This window comes from Patagioenas fasciata, chromosome 1 (genome assembly GCF_037038585.1).
Source record: "Patagioenas fasciata isolate bPatFas1 chromosome 1, bPatFas1.hap1, whole genome shotgun sequence".
In the NCBI taxonomy this organism is placed as follows: domain Eukaryota; kingdom Metazoa; phylum Chordata; class Aves; order Columbiformes; family Columbidae; genus Patagioenas; species Patagioenas fasciata.
Window position 1 is genome coordinate 151,613,670 of NC_092520.1, and position 16,016 is coordinate 151,629,685.

Below are 16,016 nucleotides of genomic sequence, written 5' to 3' on the forward strand. Positions count from 1 at the left end.
GGTGCAGTACATAAATACCATCTCATAATAAATCAAGCAAAAAAAAAAATCTGGGAGATGTGTGTAAAAGCAGGAATTCCTGCAGTAAATACCATACATACCACCCTTTTAAAAGGAACTGGTATGGGTTTCCACAGGATTTTAAGGGGTTTTTTTTAGATCTAAACACAGAATACAAGTGACTACTTTCTACATAATGACAAATCGGATATTTTACCAAATTGGCAGAAAGTTCACTTTCCTTGACTGAGTAATGAGAATTTTCAAATAAAAATTAGAACATTCCAAACATACATATTTTTTATCTAGACTCCAACACAAAATGTCGTGTCCCTGTTAGATGTCTAGTAAAAAAGTGAAAAAAAAAAAAAGCCTGCCAAGATTAAAGGTTTACCAATTAAGATCTTCTAGCTCAGTTCCACCTAGTAGTATTGATGTCACAAAAACATAAGGCAATAGAATCTCGCAGGCTGCTTCCTTTGAATAAATTACAAATATTCTGGCAATTCCCAAGGATTTCCATTCAGCTTGCCCTGTGCAGGTGGGCAGTCAAATTTGGTAGTAGCAAACACAATTTTTGACTGAGAGACAAATGCTAACAAATTGCTATCTTATTAATACATAGGAGAACATTCCTGAACCTTCCCTGAGCTTATATTTACATCACGCAAACATCTTTCTACATCTAGATATTTTTATTGTGTATTCCAGAGAGACACTTGGTATCAGTTGTGTTGACTCTTATGAATATATCTCTTGGATGGAATAATTTTCCTTACCTTCGTGTTGGCGCATGCTTTCCCCTTCTTATAGTCCTTATGGCTGCCTCTTTTATCCAATTTGGCCCACAAGGCTTTGGCTTTCCAATAATTGAGTTTGGACTTGAGTTTGTGATAGAAAGAACGATAGTCCTTGGGCTTTAGTTCTAGGTAGTCACAGAGCTCTTGGAAAGCCTTGAGAGTCCCCTTGCAGGTTGAAGCCTGGACAAATCTGTCGAAGAGAACATGAGCCTGGTTCACCTTCTCGTTCTTACTTTCCTCCATGCTTCACACTTCGCAGCTGCCCTGGAGGGCAGCTGTTCTCTTCCAGTCTGCCAGATTTCCTGATGTTGCTCTGCTGAGCCACTTTCACCTCTGGCTTATCAGCATTATTAACCTATAAAATAATAAGAAGAAAATGTAACTAAGCTTGCCTTTTTTTTTTTTTTTTGCTTTCCCAAAATTTCATCTCAGCCTGCTGAACTGAAAGCCCAGATTCTCAGTACAAAATGAGTAAACTGATCAATACCCTGACAACTCCTGCCCAAGCTGACTTGAAGAAGAGCATTTCAAAGCTCATGGAGTCTTACTGCAGGCAGTGAGACATCTCACCTCTGTTAAATCACAAAATACTTTACCTAAGACAGTCCCTCAGAAGTTTTAACATAACTCATTTCACATGAACAGCAGAGAAGTTACAAGTAAGCTGGCAGATGTTATGTGATGTTTGGAAGTAGGCAGAGGTTAACACCACAGCAACAGTTTTGTGCTGATCTTCAGAGCACTACTACCACAAAGTACTTCAGAAGTTGCTGTTCCACCAGTAAAATAAGTTTGGGTTCTTTCTTTAAAAACAGACGTGTCTTTGCTCATGACAAATAGAGAAGAGGAAAGAGGATGGCATAGCACAAGCTGGTATCTCTGTCAGAGTCCTTGCAAACACAGCTTTTGTACAGTGACATAACAAACCCAACGATGGCTATTGGAATCCTAGAAAGAAGTTATATGTGCTAATAGTAATCAAATGCTTAAGAAAAGAAGTCAAGATTGAAAAAGATGCCTGAGTTGCATCAAGCAACATAAACATTTTCCGTATCTAGAGTCTAAACACATATTCCTCTCTCAGTTACTAAGCAATGTAAGAATGAAATGTGGCTGGTGCATTACCCTCATGGGATTCTCATACTAGTTCCTCTCTTCTGTGGTTTTCAATTTTTTTTTATATGCAGGTCCCCTACATATTTTTAGGTGGCAGCTGGGGTCCTCAAGAGAATTAATATGGTAACAGGAGGTGTGCTACCCTTAGTTGCTGGAGAAGAGGAGACTGAGGGGAGACCTCATGGCAGCTACAGCTTCCTCGGGTGACCAATGACAGAACCCAAGGGAATGGCAGGAAGATGTGCCAGGGGAGGTTTAGATTCGACATCAGGAAAAGGTTCTTCACCCAGAGAGTGGTGGAGCACTGGAACAGGCTCCCCAGGGAGGTGTCACGGCCCCAAGCCTGACAGTGTTCAAGAAGAGACTGGACAAGCCCTCAGACACATGATGTGAACTGTGGGGTTGTCCTGTGCAGGGACAAGAGATGGACTCAATGATCCTTGTGGGTTCCTTCCAACTCAGGACATTTTATGCTTTTCTGGCATCCCTCAGAAGTAACCTGCAGACCTACAAAATAAATAGTCTGCTGTTTGCAATCCAAACATTGTTTAAAGAACAAATATCTTCTCTCCCCCTCTCTTTCTTTTATGTATAATAAATCCCTTTCTTCTTTTTATACATAACAATAAGTACATACATGTAAAAGACTGCTCTCTAAGAAAGAATAGTTCTGTTTGTCTTCAGATAGGAGGGCAACATGGGAACATATACGGGAACTACGGAAGTGAAAACATTTCTGAGGTGCTTTTTGTCCTGTGGGGTTTTTTTTGCAAAGGGTATTAAGGTAAAAAAGGAAATATGTGGACTCGGATAAAACGTTTTAGATTCTCACCAGCTCTTTTCCTGCTTCCAGCAGACACGAAGCCAAGTCAAACATTACAGCTCATGTCTCTTCCCCTCCCACATGACAGCTCTGCAGCAGTTTATGTGGGTACTCCTGCATTTCACCCTAACATGGTATTTATTGCTTACATTTAGAAATGGCAAAGCAGGCCTGGAAACCTTTACATACAACCACAAATGGTTTATTATAAAAAATAAAAATAGTTTCCTACAGAAGCCAGGGAACAACAATGGGTTATACAAAAGAATGTGATTCTGACTTTATTAGGACAACTGCCTTGGAGGACGCAATACAAATGAAGCCATTTTTCTAACTGGCTGATACTGATGCCACATCCATATCAATACTGCTCACTAAGCAGGATGGAACTAATGGCTTTCCTTATTTTTAATCTGAACTTCACTGTTATGAAGCTGGAAACGTGCTCCAGACTTGTGTCTCAGGGTAATCACTGCACCATCACAGAGGTCTAAGACATTGTACTTTAAGCCTGTGCCTTCTCTTCTGTTCAAGAAGAATGTTACAGAACTCCAACAAATCACCTCTTATGATGACGGAGTAATTTCAGTGTGTCTGTGTAATAAAGATACAATAAAATACCTACTGTCTAAAGTTGTATGCCTCATTAATCAGCACAGCGTTGCAAGCTGAATACTATTTTGTGTTATGTTTCCCCCACCTCTTGCACCCCATTCTACCACCCAAAGACTCACTTTACACGAGAGGTTCTGGTGACTGACACTTTCTAAGAAAAAGTAATAAAAGTTATATGACCTAAATTCAGTGAAGTGCCAATAAAGTCTGTTAGTCCACAGTCCATTACTGATACATCCTCATGTAAGGACAACATAGGTTCCATTTCTTATTCTTGCTTATATTGTGCTCTTTCTCCAAAGGAGTGAAGTAACACTGGTTCTGCATTGCTCAGAGAGATCCTAAAGTTAAAATCCAACCTACTTTCATTCTAGGAACTTACTGCTTTGTGTTCAAGGTTTGCCAAGCCAGGAGACAAACGTGAAAAAGCAGGTCATTTTACGCAACACAACTTAAGCAGCATGTTAATACGGCAGTTCTGCCAACATTTCGTTTCATGCAGGCTGTGAAGTCAGTTATGCCCACAGGTCAAAAACGGAGGCTTCAGTCACCACTATTAGTCACTTCCCAGAACTCTGCACTCTTGATGTAAACACCCAAAGCCCTTGGAACCCACAAGCGACACGTCGCAGCACATGGAGATTACAGGAGGCAAAGCAAGGGCAGGCAAGAATTATTTGCCAGGTTTCCAGGGTATTTGTATGCCTTGTTGGCTATTCTGCAAGTCTGCAGTATCCTGCATGTTTTGTCTCGAGGCAGCTGATTGCTGACTCAGAAGCTCTGTAAATTCCTTGGCTGAAACACTGGAAGAGAAAGACAAAGCCTGTGGAAAAACGCATGTGAGAACAGTGTTTGTGTTGCTATTTACAACAATAGCATGAGGTTGTTACTGACTCATGCCTGCAAGTACACTCAGGATCTCCACTGCTTGGCGAGGACAAAAGAAACCAACTAATGATTCCAGGTGGTGGCTCCTTCCCACAGTCACCATGGATGCAGGAGTATGAATATTTTACCCCACGCGCATACAAGAAAGAAAATCCAGTGCCCTACTTCTGTCAAATGCAAGAGATAGGAAGAGATTTTGCACATGATACACATACTGAATTTGGCTGTACAATTCAAGTTCCTGCAGAAAGTGTTACAAATGCAGGGTTCCTCTATTCCAGATAAATAAACGTCTGTTATAGGAATCATCCCCACTACATTTTCCATCCTGGTTTTTGTTAAAAGTGCTCATTCGACTAATGATTTAAGCCTAGAAAAAAAATATATTATGGGAATGTATTTTCCAGCATTCTTCTCCATTTTTTTCAGGTGTAAAATATTGACTTGATTACATCTAAATTCACAGCTTTTTCTGTCTAGCTTAAAACAGTATTTTGAATGAATAAAACATTTGCCACAGCAACTACCCAGCTCTGCTTCAGAATGCTGAGTTTCTCTGAGCACAGTGTAAATATCATATTCTGGTTATTTCCCAGCCAAACACCACAGATGCATCCTTGACAGTCAAATCTCTGAGAAGCCAAAGATCAACTAACTGCAGTACTACATGGAATCTGAAAGCAAGTTGGTTCATCAATCACAAAAATACTGATAGCTCAAATAGCCCCAGTTTCCATTGATTCCCTCCTTTCCCTAAAATTTCCAGTTTCCCAGCAACACTCCCTGTGCCCTCATCTCCCTTTCATGGCCCCTCAGCTTCTGCCTAAGCGAGACTTAGTAACATGCTCTGGAAACTCTGAGATTACTGCAACGCTAAGGCAGCCAGTACACACTTGCAAGTTGGCTAGCAAAAGCCTAAGCACAGATTATTGTTAAGCTTATGCTGCAGACAGTGGGGAGGCCTATTTTTGTCTCTCTCCACCCAGCCTCTAGATTTCTTGTAGGAAATCAATTACCTTTGAGATTTTGATTCCCCATCAAATCTGGATGAAATTGATGAAAAGTTATTAAGGATGAACTGAAAAGCAGATGGACAAATGGCTCAATCCCGTAAACCTCCCTTCTTTAGGAAACCACACTAAAAAAAGTCTTTATTCCAATAAACGAAAAAGCTCTTTTTTCATTTCCAGGATCTGATTTATTTTAATTTTAGCTAAAACTAAAGAAATGAACCTTGCTACAATATGTTCATGACTCTCTAAGTGACCATAGGTATGAAAAACTCCAGCTTTAGGGTAGCAGTAAGACTGTGGAAAAAATGGCAAAAAAGAGGACAATTTTTATAAGAAAAGCTAATGCAAAAGCTGGCAGTTATTTTAGCTCCGTTTTATGCAGACAAAGAATGGGAAAGCAGGAGGACAAAGGCGTGGTTGCCATTGTTTGCAGCTTCCCTTTTATAGCAGATGGAAAAAAGGAATGTCAGAATTGTCCACAGTATGTTTTAAGATCATATTTAGATCTGCAGCCATTCATAAAATTCAACACACAAGCAAATATGCTGGCAAAAAGATGTTTGTGTTTTAATACACTTATTAAACCTGATTTGGTGAGCTTCTGTCTACCATATAGAAGTGAGTCTTTTGGGTCTCGAAGACTCTCAAAAGACCTGTTTCCTGTCTATCCTCCTTCCCAGCCTACGACAAAAGTGGAAGAGAGAGACCAAATATGAACTTGATTGCAAATACAAGAACCCATTCTTAGGCAGGAGATCAAAGCACATACACACAAAGTGCATACAATTCTCGCATAAATAAATACTCAATCCAGTAATGATCTGAAAAGAAATGCAAATTATATCTAAGAATATGGAAACATACAACTAGAGAAGCAGTTACATATGATATTTTGGTTCCCAAATTCATATCAAGGTACTGAAGAAAAATGAGTACATTGTTTATTACTAAACATTTCTTAAGTACCACAACATGAGTAATGAAAACATTAGACCTACAAAAGAAAAACTTTTATTAATATTAATTCAACAAACACACATTTATGCTGTTCTGTCATACACAACTCTTTGATCACAGTGAAGTCCCTACACTAAATGAACATCAACACAGAGACCAAGAAACAGAGTATCTCTCTTATTTGGAAGGAAAAAATGAAATTATACCCAGGAAGAAGTAGCTGCCCCCTTGTAAAATGAAAAGGGAATAGCAGGCCATCTGGATAGCTGTCATATTGTAAGACAAGCTTCAACAAGAACTACTAGCTTAAATGCCTGACACAGCCATTTACTAGGGAGATTCCTAAATTTTCACATTGGGCAACCAGTAACCAATTCAGTGATCCCTTCTCACCTAGCACAAACTCACCAGCTGCGTGTTTGGGAAGCTGGGGACATTCTTTACATCTTAGATCTGTCATCATGCTGTAAAGAAACACACTGTACCCTACATGTACAGCAAAAGACAATTTGCTCCTCAAAGAAGTAGAAGTGCTTTTATTCCAATGGTAAAAAGTACTACATCCTACTAGAATGACAACCCTCACAACAAATTTTTTGGAGCATGGCCATTAATGCAGCAAGCCGCATGAGCAACACTTCCCTTTACAGGCCTCCCAAAACCCAATGAGATCTGACAGCAAAGGCTCCATTTGTTATCTGGGTAGTGAAACCCATGCATCTCCCACAATCCTCTTAAGAAAACACAAGTCCTCAAAACACGAATCCGGCTGTTTCCATATAAGAAGTCCTTAGTCTATAAGCATATCCCATAAAGACCATACCCCATACCTGTATGCAGTCAGACTGTGGGTATTTTCTGATGAGCAACACACATCACGCCTCTAAGGTAAGTGTACAATCACTTCATGCTAGGTGAAGGTGACTTCACTTCCAGGCTGAAGCACATGGAGGCTTCTGACTGTACCACTTAACAGAGCAAAAAGATGGAACACGGAGCCACACTTTCAGAAAACGTTCCTTTTAGTACTTCAAATGGGGATAAAACAAGTCAGTCACCTTAGCACAGCAAGACATACGAGCTTTTGACATCATACAGGACACGGTTAGATTAATCTTTCTGAGACTACATGAAGACTACCACAAGAAAAGGAGGTTTTCAGGAAGGCTTTACTGAACATTGGAGAACAAGAGCATTGTTCTGACCCAATTAGAAATTTTGAGTAGAATGAACATTGGAAGCTATAAACACACAACAATGACCTCTGCAGCCCACTGAGCCAAGTCCTCTGAGGCCTTCAGGTTCTGCCAACACACTTATCACCCAAAGCCATCAAGTCATTCCACAAAACAGTGAGAAAACAAACTGCAGAAAGGTCATATGTCAAACTGGGACATATAAATAGGGGTGTCATGTGTTAGACATGTGAAGTAATCCCACTTGGTGCTAGGAAGATTTCAAACACAAAACAGCATCCAGTTTTTGGCACTGCACTTCAAAACCTAAGTTGTCCTGTCACAGAAAAATGAAAATAGTGCCAGGTCCAGAAAACAAGACCTACAAGGAATGGCTGAAGAAATCAGGGTTGTTTGGTGAGTAGATGTATTAAGTCTTCAAATATACTCAAAATTGCTGCAGAGAGGAAGGAAACAAACTGTTTCCTCATTTATATTAAGGAAAAAAAAAAAAGTGAAATCTCCTAAAAGAAGGTAATGAAACTCACGTGAACACATCTTTAAAAATTTATGTAAGTGAAGTCTTTTACCTGTAAGAACCTGTTACCAAAATACAGACTGCAACAATCACAAAAGTTAATGCTGGGAAGATAACCAACAGGGACAAAGAAACAGATACAATCATATGATCAGCAAGTGACAAAAGGGAAAAAATTACCATTCTTTAAAGAGTCCATAAAACAGTTCATGATACCTGAAAAGTGAATAGGTCTAGCATCTAATGTAGCATGTGCTTGCCTTCTATTATATGCACTTTTCTCCACTTATATACTACAGTTCTCCCTTTTATTACCTAATTGTCTTACACAAGTCAAAGATTACTTAGTCACACAGAATCATGAGGTTCAAACTATGCTTAACTTATCAAAGCCACCTTCATATGGATCATGGAAACATCTTAACACCTCAGAAGCAAACTCAAAGACTGGTCATTCATGCCAGTATTTATTCTAATCAAGGCAGATGGCTGCCTGGACTTGTAACTCCAATACCAGACTCTCACAAAACAAAGAACCAATATTTCAGTTACAGACATTAAAAATGTACATGGGAAAGCAAGTTTTATTTGTGCTGCTTCCAACTCTCAGCTTTTATGGGTGTGGAAAAGAGGCAGGCACTTCCTCGAAGGGAGTTAGAAAACAGGATTAAAAGATTCATAATTCTACCCTCCACACACACTCAACTAGCTAAGGTATCACAAATTGAGTACATTGCACAGAACAGTTAAAATAGATTATTTAATGGATGTATATCCTGTTTCTGTGGAGAACAAGGAATGCAGAGAGACTTAAAACTTCTAGATTTTTTTTTTTTTCTAACACAGATCTTGCAAGACTCTTTTGGGAGCCAAGAAACTAAGTAAACAGACATTTGAATAAAAGAGCCATAAAGATTTCTCCAACCCACAAACCACTTCATTTAGAGACTGTTGAACTTTAGAAACAAAACAAACCTCAGGCTTTATTCTAGGAAAAATCCAGGAAGGGCTGGGGTCATGCTACAACCTTAGGCTTTATAATTGCCAGGTAAAATATACATGCAGAGCTCAAAATACACCTAAAAATTGGACCTTAAACCCAGGCCTCCAGAACTGCCACCTCCTCACCCTTAACCAGAAAGGTTCAACCAGGAACAGCATCTTGAGGATTCATCTGCAGATAATGACCAGCACCTCAGTCACTACCCGCCATACACCTTCACTTGTCACTGTTTATATACCTGGCACTCTATTTCCCAGCTATCATATGCCCCAATCTGCCACTGCCCCAACCCACGCATGGCAAACAGACCCAAGCTCCACTAGCAGGCCAACTCCCTCAAGGTTCACTGCTGCCAAAGAAAATCTCAGAGTGTTCATAACCACTGATGGGTGTACCCTACCCAGGTAGCTCAAATCACTATGACTAGCCTTCCTTTCTCCTTAAAAATTGTGCATGAAAATGTGTGCTATATAGTCTCTCTAAATATCTAAAACCTGAAATGGCAATGGCAAGGAACTCAATGTACGGTAGATGCAGCAGGCTGCTTCTTGATGCTCCTCAGGCCACCACAGGCCTGTACTGTCCTCCCACATTAGTCACTAGATCAGAGCATAATATACAATTAAGCAATTTCATTTCATTTTGCAAAGGCAGAAGATTACATACCTCAGCAAGAGCCCTACTGACTGAACAGAGTTTGAATAGATAAAGCAGGATTTGAAGGGAATGAGACCGAGACCAGTTTATACCATGTTTTGAATTTTCTTTTTTTTTGGAATGACTAGAAGATTCAGCATGAAGCAACATTTCCTTTTCATGGTAGAACTTATTTGTCTAGACTCTCAGGGCATGGGGCTTCTATATAACAGTAACTATACTGAGCATGTTCAACAGACACAGTGCTAAAGCCCAATTCATTAGATGACAGGAAGAAAACACACACACAATAACCCTACAACTTTTATTTCACAAATTAGATCATTTAATTGAGGTCTATTCCACAGGTCCCACAAACTTCATCTATAACCTGATGCAGGTTGAATTCCTGCAGCTTTTTTTTTTTTATTCTCAGAGGGGCGAAAAAATAAATCTCTACCCTAGCCCAAAGCACTCCATTACTTATATCTTGGAGTTCTTAATCTGACAGTATTTTAAACTTAGTTTAGTATTAACCACTGACAAATCTTCCCTCTTCTAAAGATAAGAACACCCACCCTTTGACTCTGGTACACTCCACAATATTAAGTAAAAATAATTTTTAAAAGCAAAGCAAAATCCAGTCCTTAACAACTAAGAAACTTCACTGTGAGACTGTCCAATGACAACTAATCAAAATGAGCAGCTTAATGAAAATTCATCTCTATTACACAATTCTGTGTATCTAATGCTTCCCATCATTTGTTTTCCTCATAGGTACATGGAAAGCTTTTACCAGGAGTCAGGATTATATTGTAAACAAATAACCTGTTTAATATTTTGGCTAAACTATGCCAAAGGGGTAGAATAAAAAGTTATGTTTTCTCATGCTATAAAACAAACCACAGTCTTCAAAAATAATGCAGATTATAGGGAGAATATTGCAAACACAGAACTTGTAACATCAAACTTTCAACTCTGGACATAAATTCATACCATTTGCACATACTGTTACACAGCTTAAAAATAGAAACCAGGCAGTATGTTCCCCACTTGGCTGGACATTTGACTCGCAGTAAATGCTGAAACAGTTTCAATCAGCCAGATACCAATTCCCCTCCAGCAGCCTCTCGCAGCAAAGACCATGCCAAGCTCAATGCCTCGAGCAAATGAAAATCTGTTAGGAAATCAGTTACACAGGAAAGAGGTGGAGGTGGTTCTGTGATTTACACTCCTCTCCCTGAGGCTTTGGCAAGCAGTTTCTGAAATAAGATGGCAGTCATCACTTCCAGAGGCAGACATCACCAGCCTGCTCAAATACAGCTGCACTGGTGGGGACATGAAAAGACTTGGTACGAATTAGTCAGAGATTTAATCCAATCTAAGTGTAAGGATGCCATTCAGCAGAATTTGTTCCTAGTAGAGAGCACACATAAAAGCTTCTCTCTTTGCCTTTCATCCTCAAGGACATTTCTGTCTAGCCTTTTTAATTCCATCCTCCTTTGGATACAGGCCATTCCTCTGCAAGGATATCTGGAGGTCTGAGGCAGACACCCTTAGCTGAACCGCCTAGCTATCTGTCAGAGAATGTTGCTCTACGGGCAGACACAAGCACCCCCTTCACTTAATGCATCAAAGGGCCTACAACCACCTTTTGTGCAATACCTCTACACATACCTCTATAACAACCCACAGTTCAAGGTCTCAGTGGTCACAGGGAAATATTGCACTGTGCAACAACATGAACCATCCAGCATGGTTCGACAGCAATGATGCACTGCTTTGCCACTATGCTGCTCACAGGCTGGGTTTTGTCTTGTAGGGCACTCCAGGACTTCTACTGGCAGATGACTCAGTTCCAGACCCTAGGCTCAAACTGAGTAAGTTCCATAATCCCTTATTTCGTAACACCATCCTCCATCTGGTATTTGAGCACTACCCAGACCAATGCAGCAAGAAGGGGCACAAGAGAAATTAAGAAATATTTCCTTCAGCTTCATTCAGCTGGTGCTTTCAGGCTCAGTCAGTGTGGACTGGTAGCACAGCATGGCTCTGTAAGCTAGGGATGACTAGCAGTGGTGCCAGAATCTCAGCATGGCAGCAGTTGCCTTCCTGGAAATCTACATGGTGCTCCGGCACAGCAGACCACAGCCTTAACTGTAAGTTCTTCTCCAGAGAGAACAACCAGGGGCCTTCAACATCTGGACACCACTCTCCCTTCAGTTGCCCACTAGTATTAAAACAATTATTCCTATATTTACCATTAGTTTATCCTAACAGATGCATATGCTGCTATTAAGAAGGCTTGTTTTTCTCCAATTTGAAAACTGAGAAATGTAAAGCATCTGTTCCTGATTACACTGGAGGATACCAGTGGAACCTATAGACCTACTCTCTCCATCCCCCTGTCCTTCCCCGTACATACACCCCAGAAATTAACACAGTAGCCTTTTCTCCATGGACACAAGAGATGTGGCTAACTGTAATGAAACATTTCCTATTCCATGGGGTAGACTAGAAAACTCTTTGACATCTGGATCTTCAAATATTTGGAGAGCCACAATGGAAAAGCAATGTTTGCTTTTAGCCTCCCATTTCTAGAATATCCTTAGTTTTCTAGTCATTCTGAAAGTGATATGGCTTATTATTTCCCTTCCCTGCCTGACACCACTGTCTGGGCATACACTTTCCAGGGTAACTACTGAATTATGTTCTGTAACTATGGGGTATAACCGGAGAAGGCTCATTTGGAAGATCAAAATGCAGATAGACAGATCTGAAGCTGATACAAATTAGCAATTTCCTGAACCATAGTATGCTGTGGCAACTGAAGTTAATAACACTTTTTGTCCCATCCCTGTGGTCACCTCAGAAGTTTCTTCCTGAATCCAGTTGTTTTTACAATCAATAACTTTCTTTTATTTTCCAGGCCAAGTTTATACCTCTTCGTTCCTGTGAGAATACTGACTTATGCATTAGTTTTCCCTCCCTTCGTACACATCTTCACAGGCAGATGCCACATCCCCTCACTATACTGAGGCTAAATCAAGCTCTTCTAGTCTAAGACAAGCACCCTTTTCCTGTGCCTCCCAAAGAGGAGGACTGCATCATTGGGTTTGGGGTGGGTATATAATCTTATGAAGGACTACAACTGTATAGTGCATTTGGTCAGATGAGTTCTCACAGGAGTTCAATACAATAGGATACGTTCTGCAGGGTACAACCCCTCTCCTGACAATTCTGGGGTTGCTTTGGCCTCTTACACAACTACAACTCAGTTCTAATATACATTTCAATGTATTCACTGATGACAGGGGATCAATGTTTCTCCTCTCTTGGTCATTTCCAAGTGAAAGGACACCAGACTCTCTCATTCTTCCTTTCATGCTGTTGAATTTCATTTCATTTGTATCCCATAAATCCTAGTTCTTTCTACAGAAAGTAGCTAAGTCTCAAAGAAGTAGCATCACACCCCTCATCCTCAAAGAACAGGAACAGTAACCTTTCCCCGTAAAACCAATTCCTTCCTGTTTTAAACACAATTTAGTATTTTCTGTTCCCAAGGAAGATGCTCTGAAGTGCAGTACTCATCCGAAATCCAAGCCTCACTCATTTTCCCAACTGAAAAGCACCAGTTATAAGTAGCCTTTCATGTATATGTGATGCAAGCATGATGCATTTAGTAGACTATATGATGCCCCACATAGAGCTATCAATGCTTCACAGCACATTCATTAGCAAAGAAGTGTCTTGTGTTCATATCTGGGTGAGCTTCTTGTGGGTACAATAGAGTCTTCAGGATACTTTGCTTCCTAGCAAAGAAAAAAAAGTATCACAACATGGGAAACTGACCTCAAACACTAGAGGAACAGAAGTAGGATGAAACAAGAGTGCCAGGGGTTATGAGAAATCCATATGATCCAATTGTGAAAGAAACAAATATGAAGTTTAGATGCAGCAGTCTCTCCAGAAGAGAGGTGCAGTATTAATGTCACTGGTCAGGAGACTAATAAAGCTTCACATGGAAGTATATACAGTCCTGCCTCCCATGGGCAAACTAACAAACAACTTGTGATCAGCTCTTCCAGTCTCCCTTACTTCTTGACCCATTTCTAACAACATAATAAATAGCACAGAACAGCTCTCATAGTGGCATAAAAACATGTATTAGCTTTTAGACTGCAACTCTGTGTTTGAAACCAGAGAAATTGGGTTCTAGAGCACTCTCCTGTGAGAAAAGCCAAGACAATTAAGCCTTAGTTTATTAATAACAAACACTTTTCTGAGACTGAAAAGGAGCAGACCACATCCTAGGATTTGCCTCCAAAATATTCCAGCACTTTGATGTTACTGTACATATGTGGACAGGACAATAGATGCACAATTAATATGCCATGCCAGAATCAAGTGGTCTTAACCATGACTGCAAATATTCATGTATAGCAAAAGAGCTTTATTGAAGGTTCAAAATGCTATGCAAAATTATCAGCTTTCAAGGCCTTTAGCTGCACAAAAATGAATTTTCTGCCAGAGTAGCTGATATTGTAGCCGTTTATGTAACCGCCTGTCGTCTTACTGACGCATATGTTTTGCAGGGTGGAAAGAAGTGTGAGGGAGGTGACCCCAGTCATTTGAAACAGCATTTCCTTGGCAGAAGAGATGAAATTTTGCTTCTTCCTCTACTTCAGAGAATCACAGACTTGAAAGCTGAAGACAGTAATAGACTTCCACAATTCAGACTTCCAGAATTTTGCCTATGTGTGTAGGGCTGAAAAAAAATAGTGCTGTTGAGGTTCATAAAAATTCAATACAATCATGCTTTTGGTGCAGGGTGCAGAAGCAACATACTAAAAACCGCTGGTACACTCCTGCACGTTGTTTACTTTGGAAAATAAAATGTGAATGTTGTTTCCCCCTAAGGCATAGATATGCTATTGAAATAAATCCTTCAAGCAATTTATGCCACATCTGTGTCCCCACAGATAATAAAAGAATGTAAGACGACTACAGGCTATACAGGTATAATCAGTTCACCAAATTATATCAGGAAATTTAAGGGATAAGTACTGTTCTAGTGCTCTGAGCATGTAGCATATTGCCCAGGAGTCCATAATCCCAAAACAAGAAAAATTACTTCATTTGTCTTCGAGTTGCTCTTTAAAATACTTAAAAAATATCAACAGTGTAGCTGATTGAGGACTGCTCTAACCTCACCTTGAATGAGCTTGCTTTTCCCTTTTCTGTATACATCATGTAACAGTGACTTCATGTCCACTAGTCTCCTGGCTAACCCCTCTGATCTGACAGTAATACAGATATTAAGCAGATCAGTAGGGTCTCAAATTTAACAGAAAGACCAGTGTTTACACATGCATATTACTTCAGTTCAGAGTTGTTCGCAAATTTATAAACAGCCATAGGTTGAGATGTGCCAATATCCAGCATCCTCACAGCTAAATTGAGGAGGTGTGGTCTCGACAATAGAGTAGTGAGGTGGGTTGCAAACTGGCTTAAAGAGAGAAGCCAGAGAGTGGTGGTCAATGGTGCGGAGTCCAGTTGGAGGCCAGCATCTAGTGGAGTGCCTCAGGGGTCAGTACTGGGGCCAATATTATTCAATATATTCATTAATGATTTAGACGAGGGAATTGAGTGTACTATCAGCAAGTTTGCAGATGACACTAAGCTGGGAGGAGTGGCTGACACGCCAGAAGGCTGTGCCGCCATCCAGCGGGACCTGGACAGGCTGGAGAGTTGGGCGGGGGATAATCTGATGGAATTTAACAAGGGAAAGTGTAGAGTCCTGCATCTGGGCAGGAACAATCCCAAGTTCCAGTATAGGTTGGGGCATGACCTATTAGAGAGCAGTGTAGGGGAAAGGGACCTGGGGGTCCTGGTGGACAACAGGATGACCATGAGCCAGCACTGTGCCCTTGTGGCCAGGAAGGCTAATGGCATCCTTGGGTGTATTAGAAGGGGGGTGGTCAGTAGATCAAGAGAGGTCCTCCTTCCCCTCTACTCCGTCCTGGTGAGACCCCATCTGGAATATTGTGTTCAGTTCTGGGCCCCTCAGTTCAAGAAGGACAGGGAACTGCTGGAGAGGGTCCAGCGTAGGGCAACAAAGATGATTAAGGGAGTGGAGCATCTCCCTTATGAAGAAAGGCTGAGGGAGCTGGGGCTCTTTAGTTTGGAGAAGAGGAGACTGAGGGGTGACCTTATTAATGTTTATAAATATATAAAGGGTGAGTGCCATGAGGATGGAGTCAGGCTCTTCTCAGTGGCAAACAATGATAGGACAAGGGGCAATGGGATCAAGCTGGAACACAAGAGGTTCCACTTAAATTTGAGAAAGAACTTCTTCTCAGTGAGGGTAACAGAGCACTGGAACAGGCTACCCAGGGAGGTTGTGGAGTCTCCTTCCCTGGAGACATTCAAAGCCCGCCTGGACACATTCC

The 16,016-nt window shown here is 40.7% G+C and overlaps 1 protein-coding gene across 23 annotated transcripts in view; it reads right to left on the minus strand.

The window, feature by feature from the left end:
* The window catches only part of MICAL3 (microtubule associated monooxygenase, calponin and LIM domain containing 3), a 163,868-nt gene that overhangs the window by 108,390 nt on the left and 39,462 nt on the right, over positions 1–16,016 (minus strand). For all 23 annotated transcript variants that reach the window (XM_071817927.1, XM_071817934.1, XM_071817923.1 and 20 more), the window contains exon 2: positions 780–1,155. In XM_071817927.1, coding sequence (XP_071674028.1) covers positions 780–1,043 — 264 coding nt within the window. In that variant the 5' untranslated portion in view covers positions 1,044–1,155. The remainder of the gene's footprint in view (positions 1–779; positions 1,156–16,016) is intronic.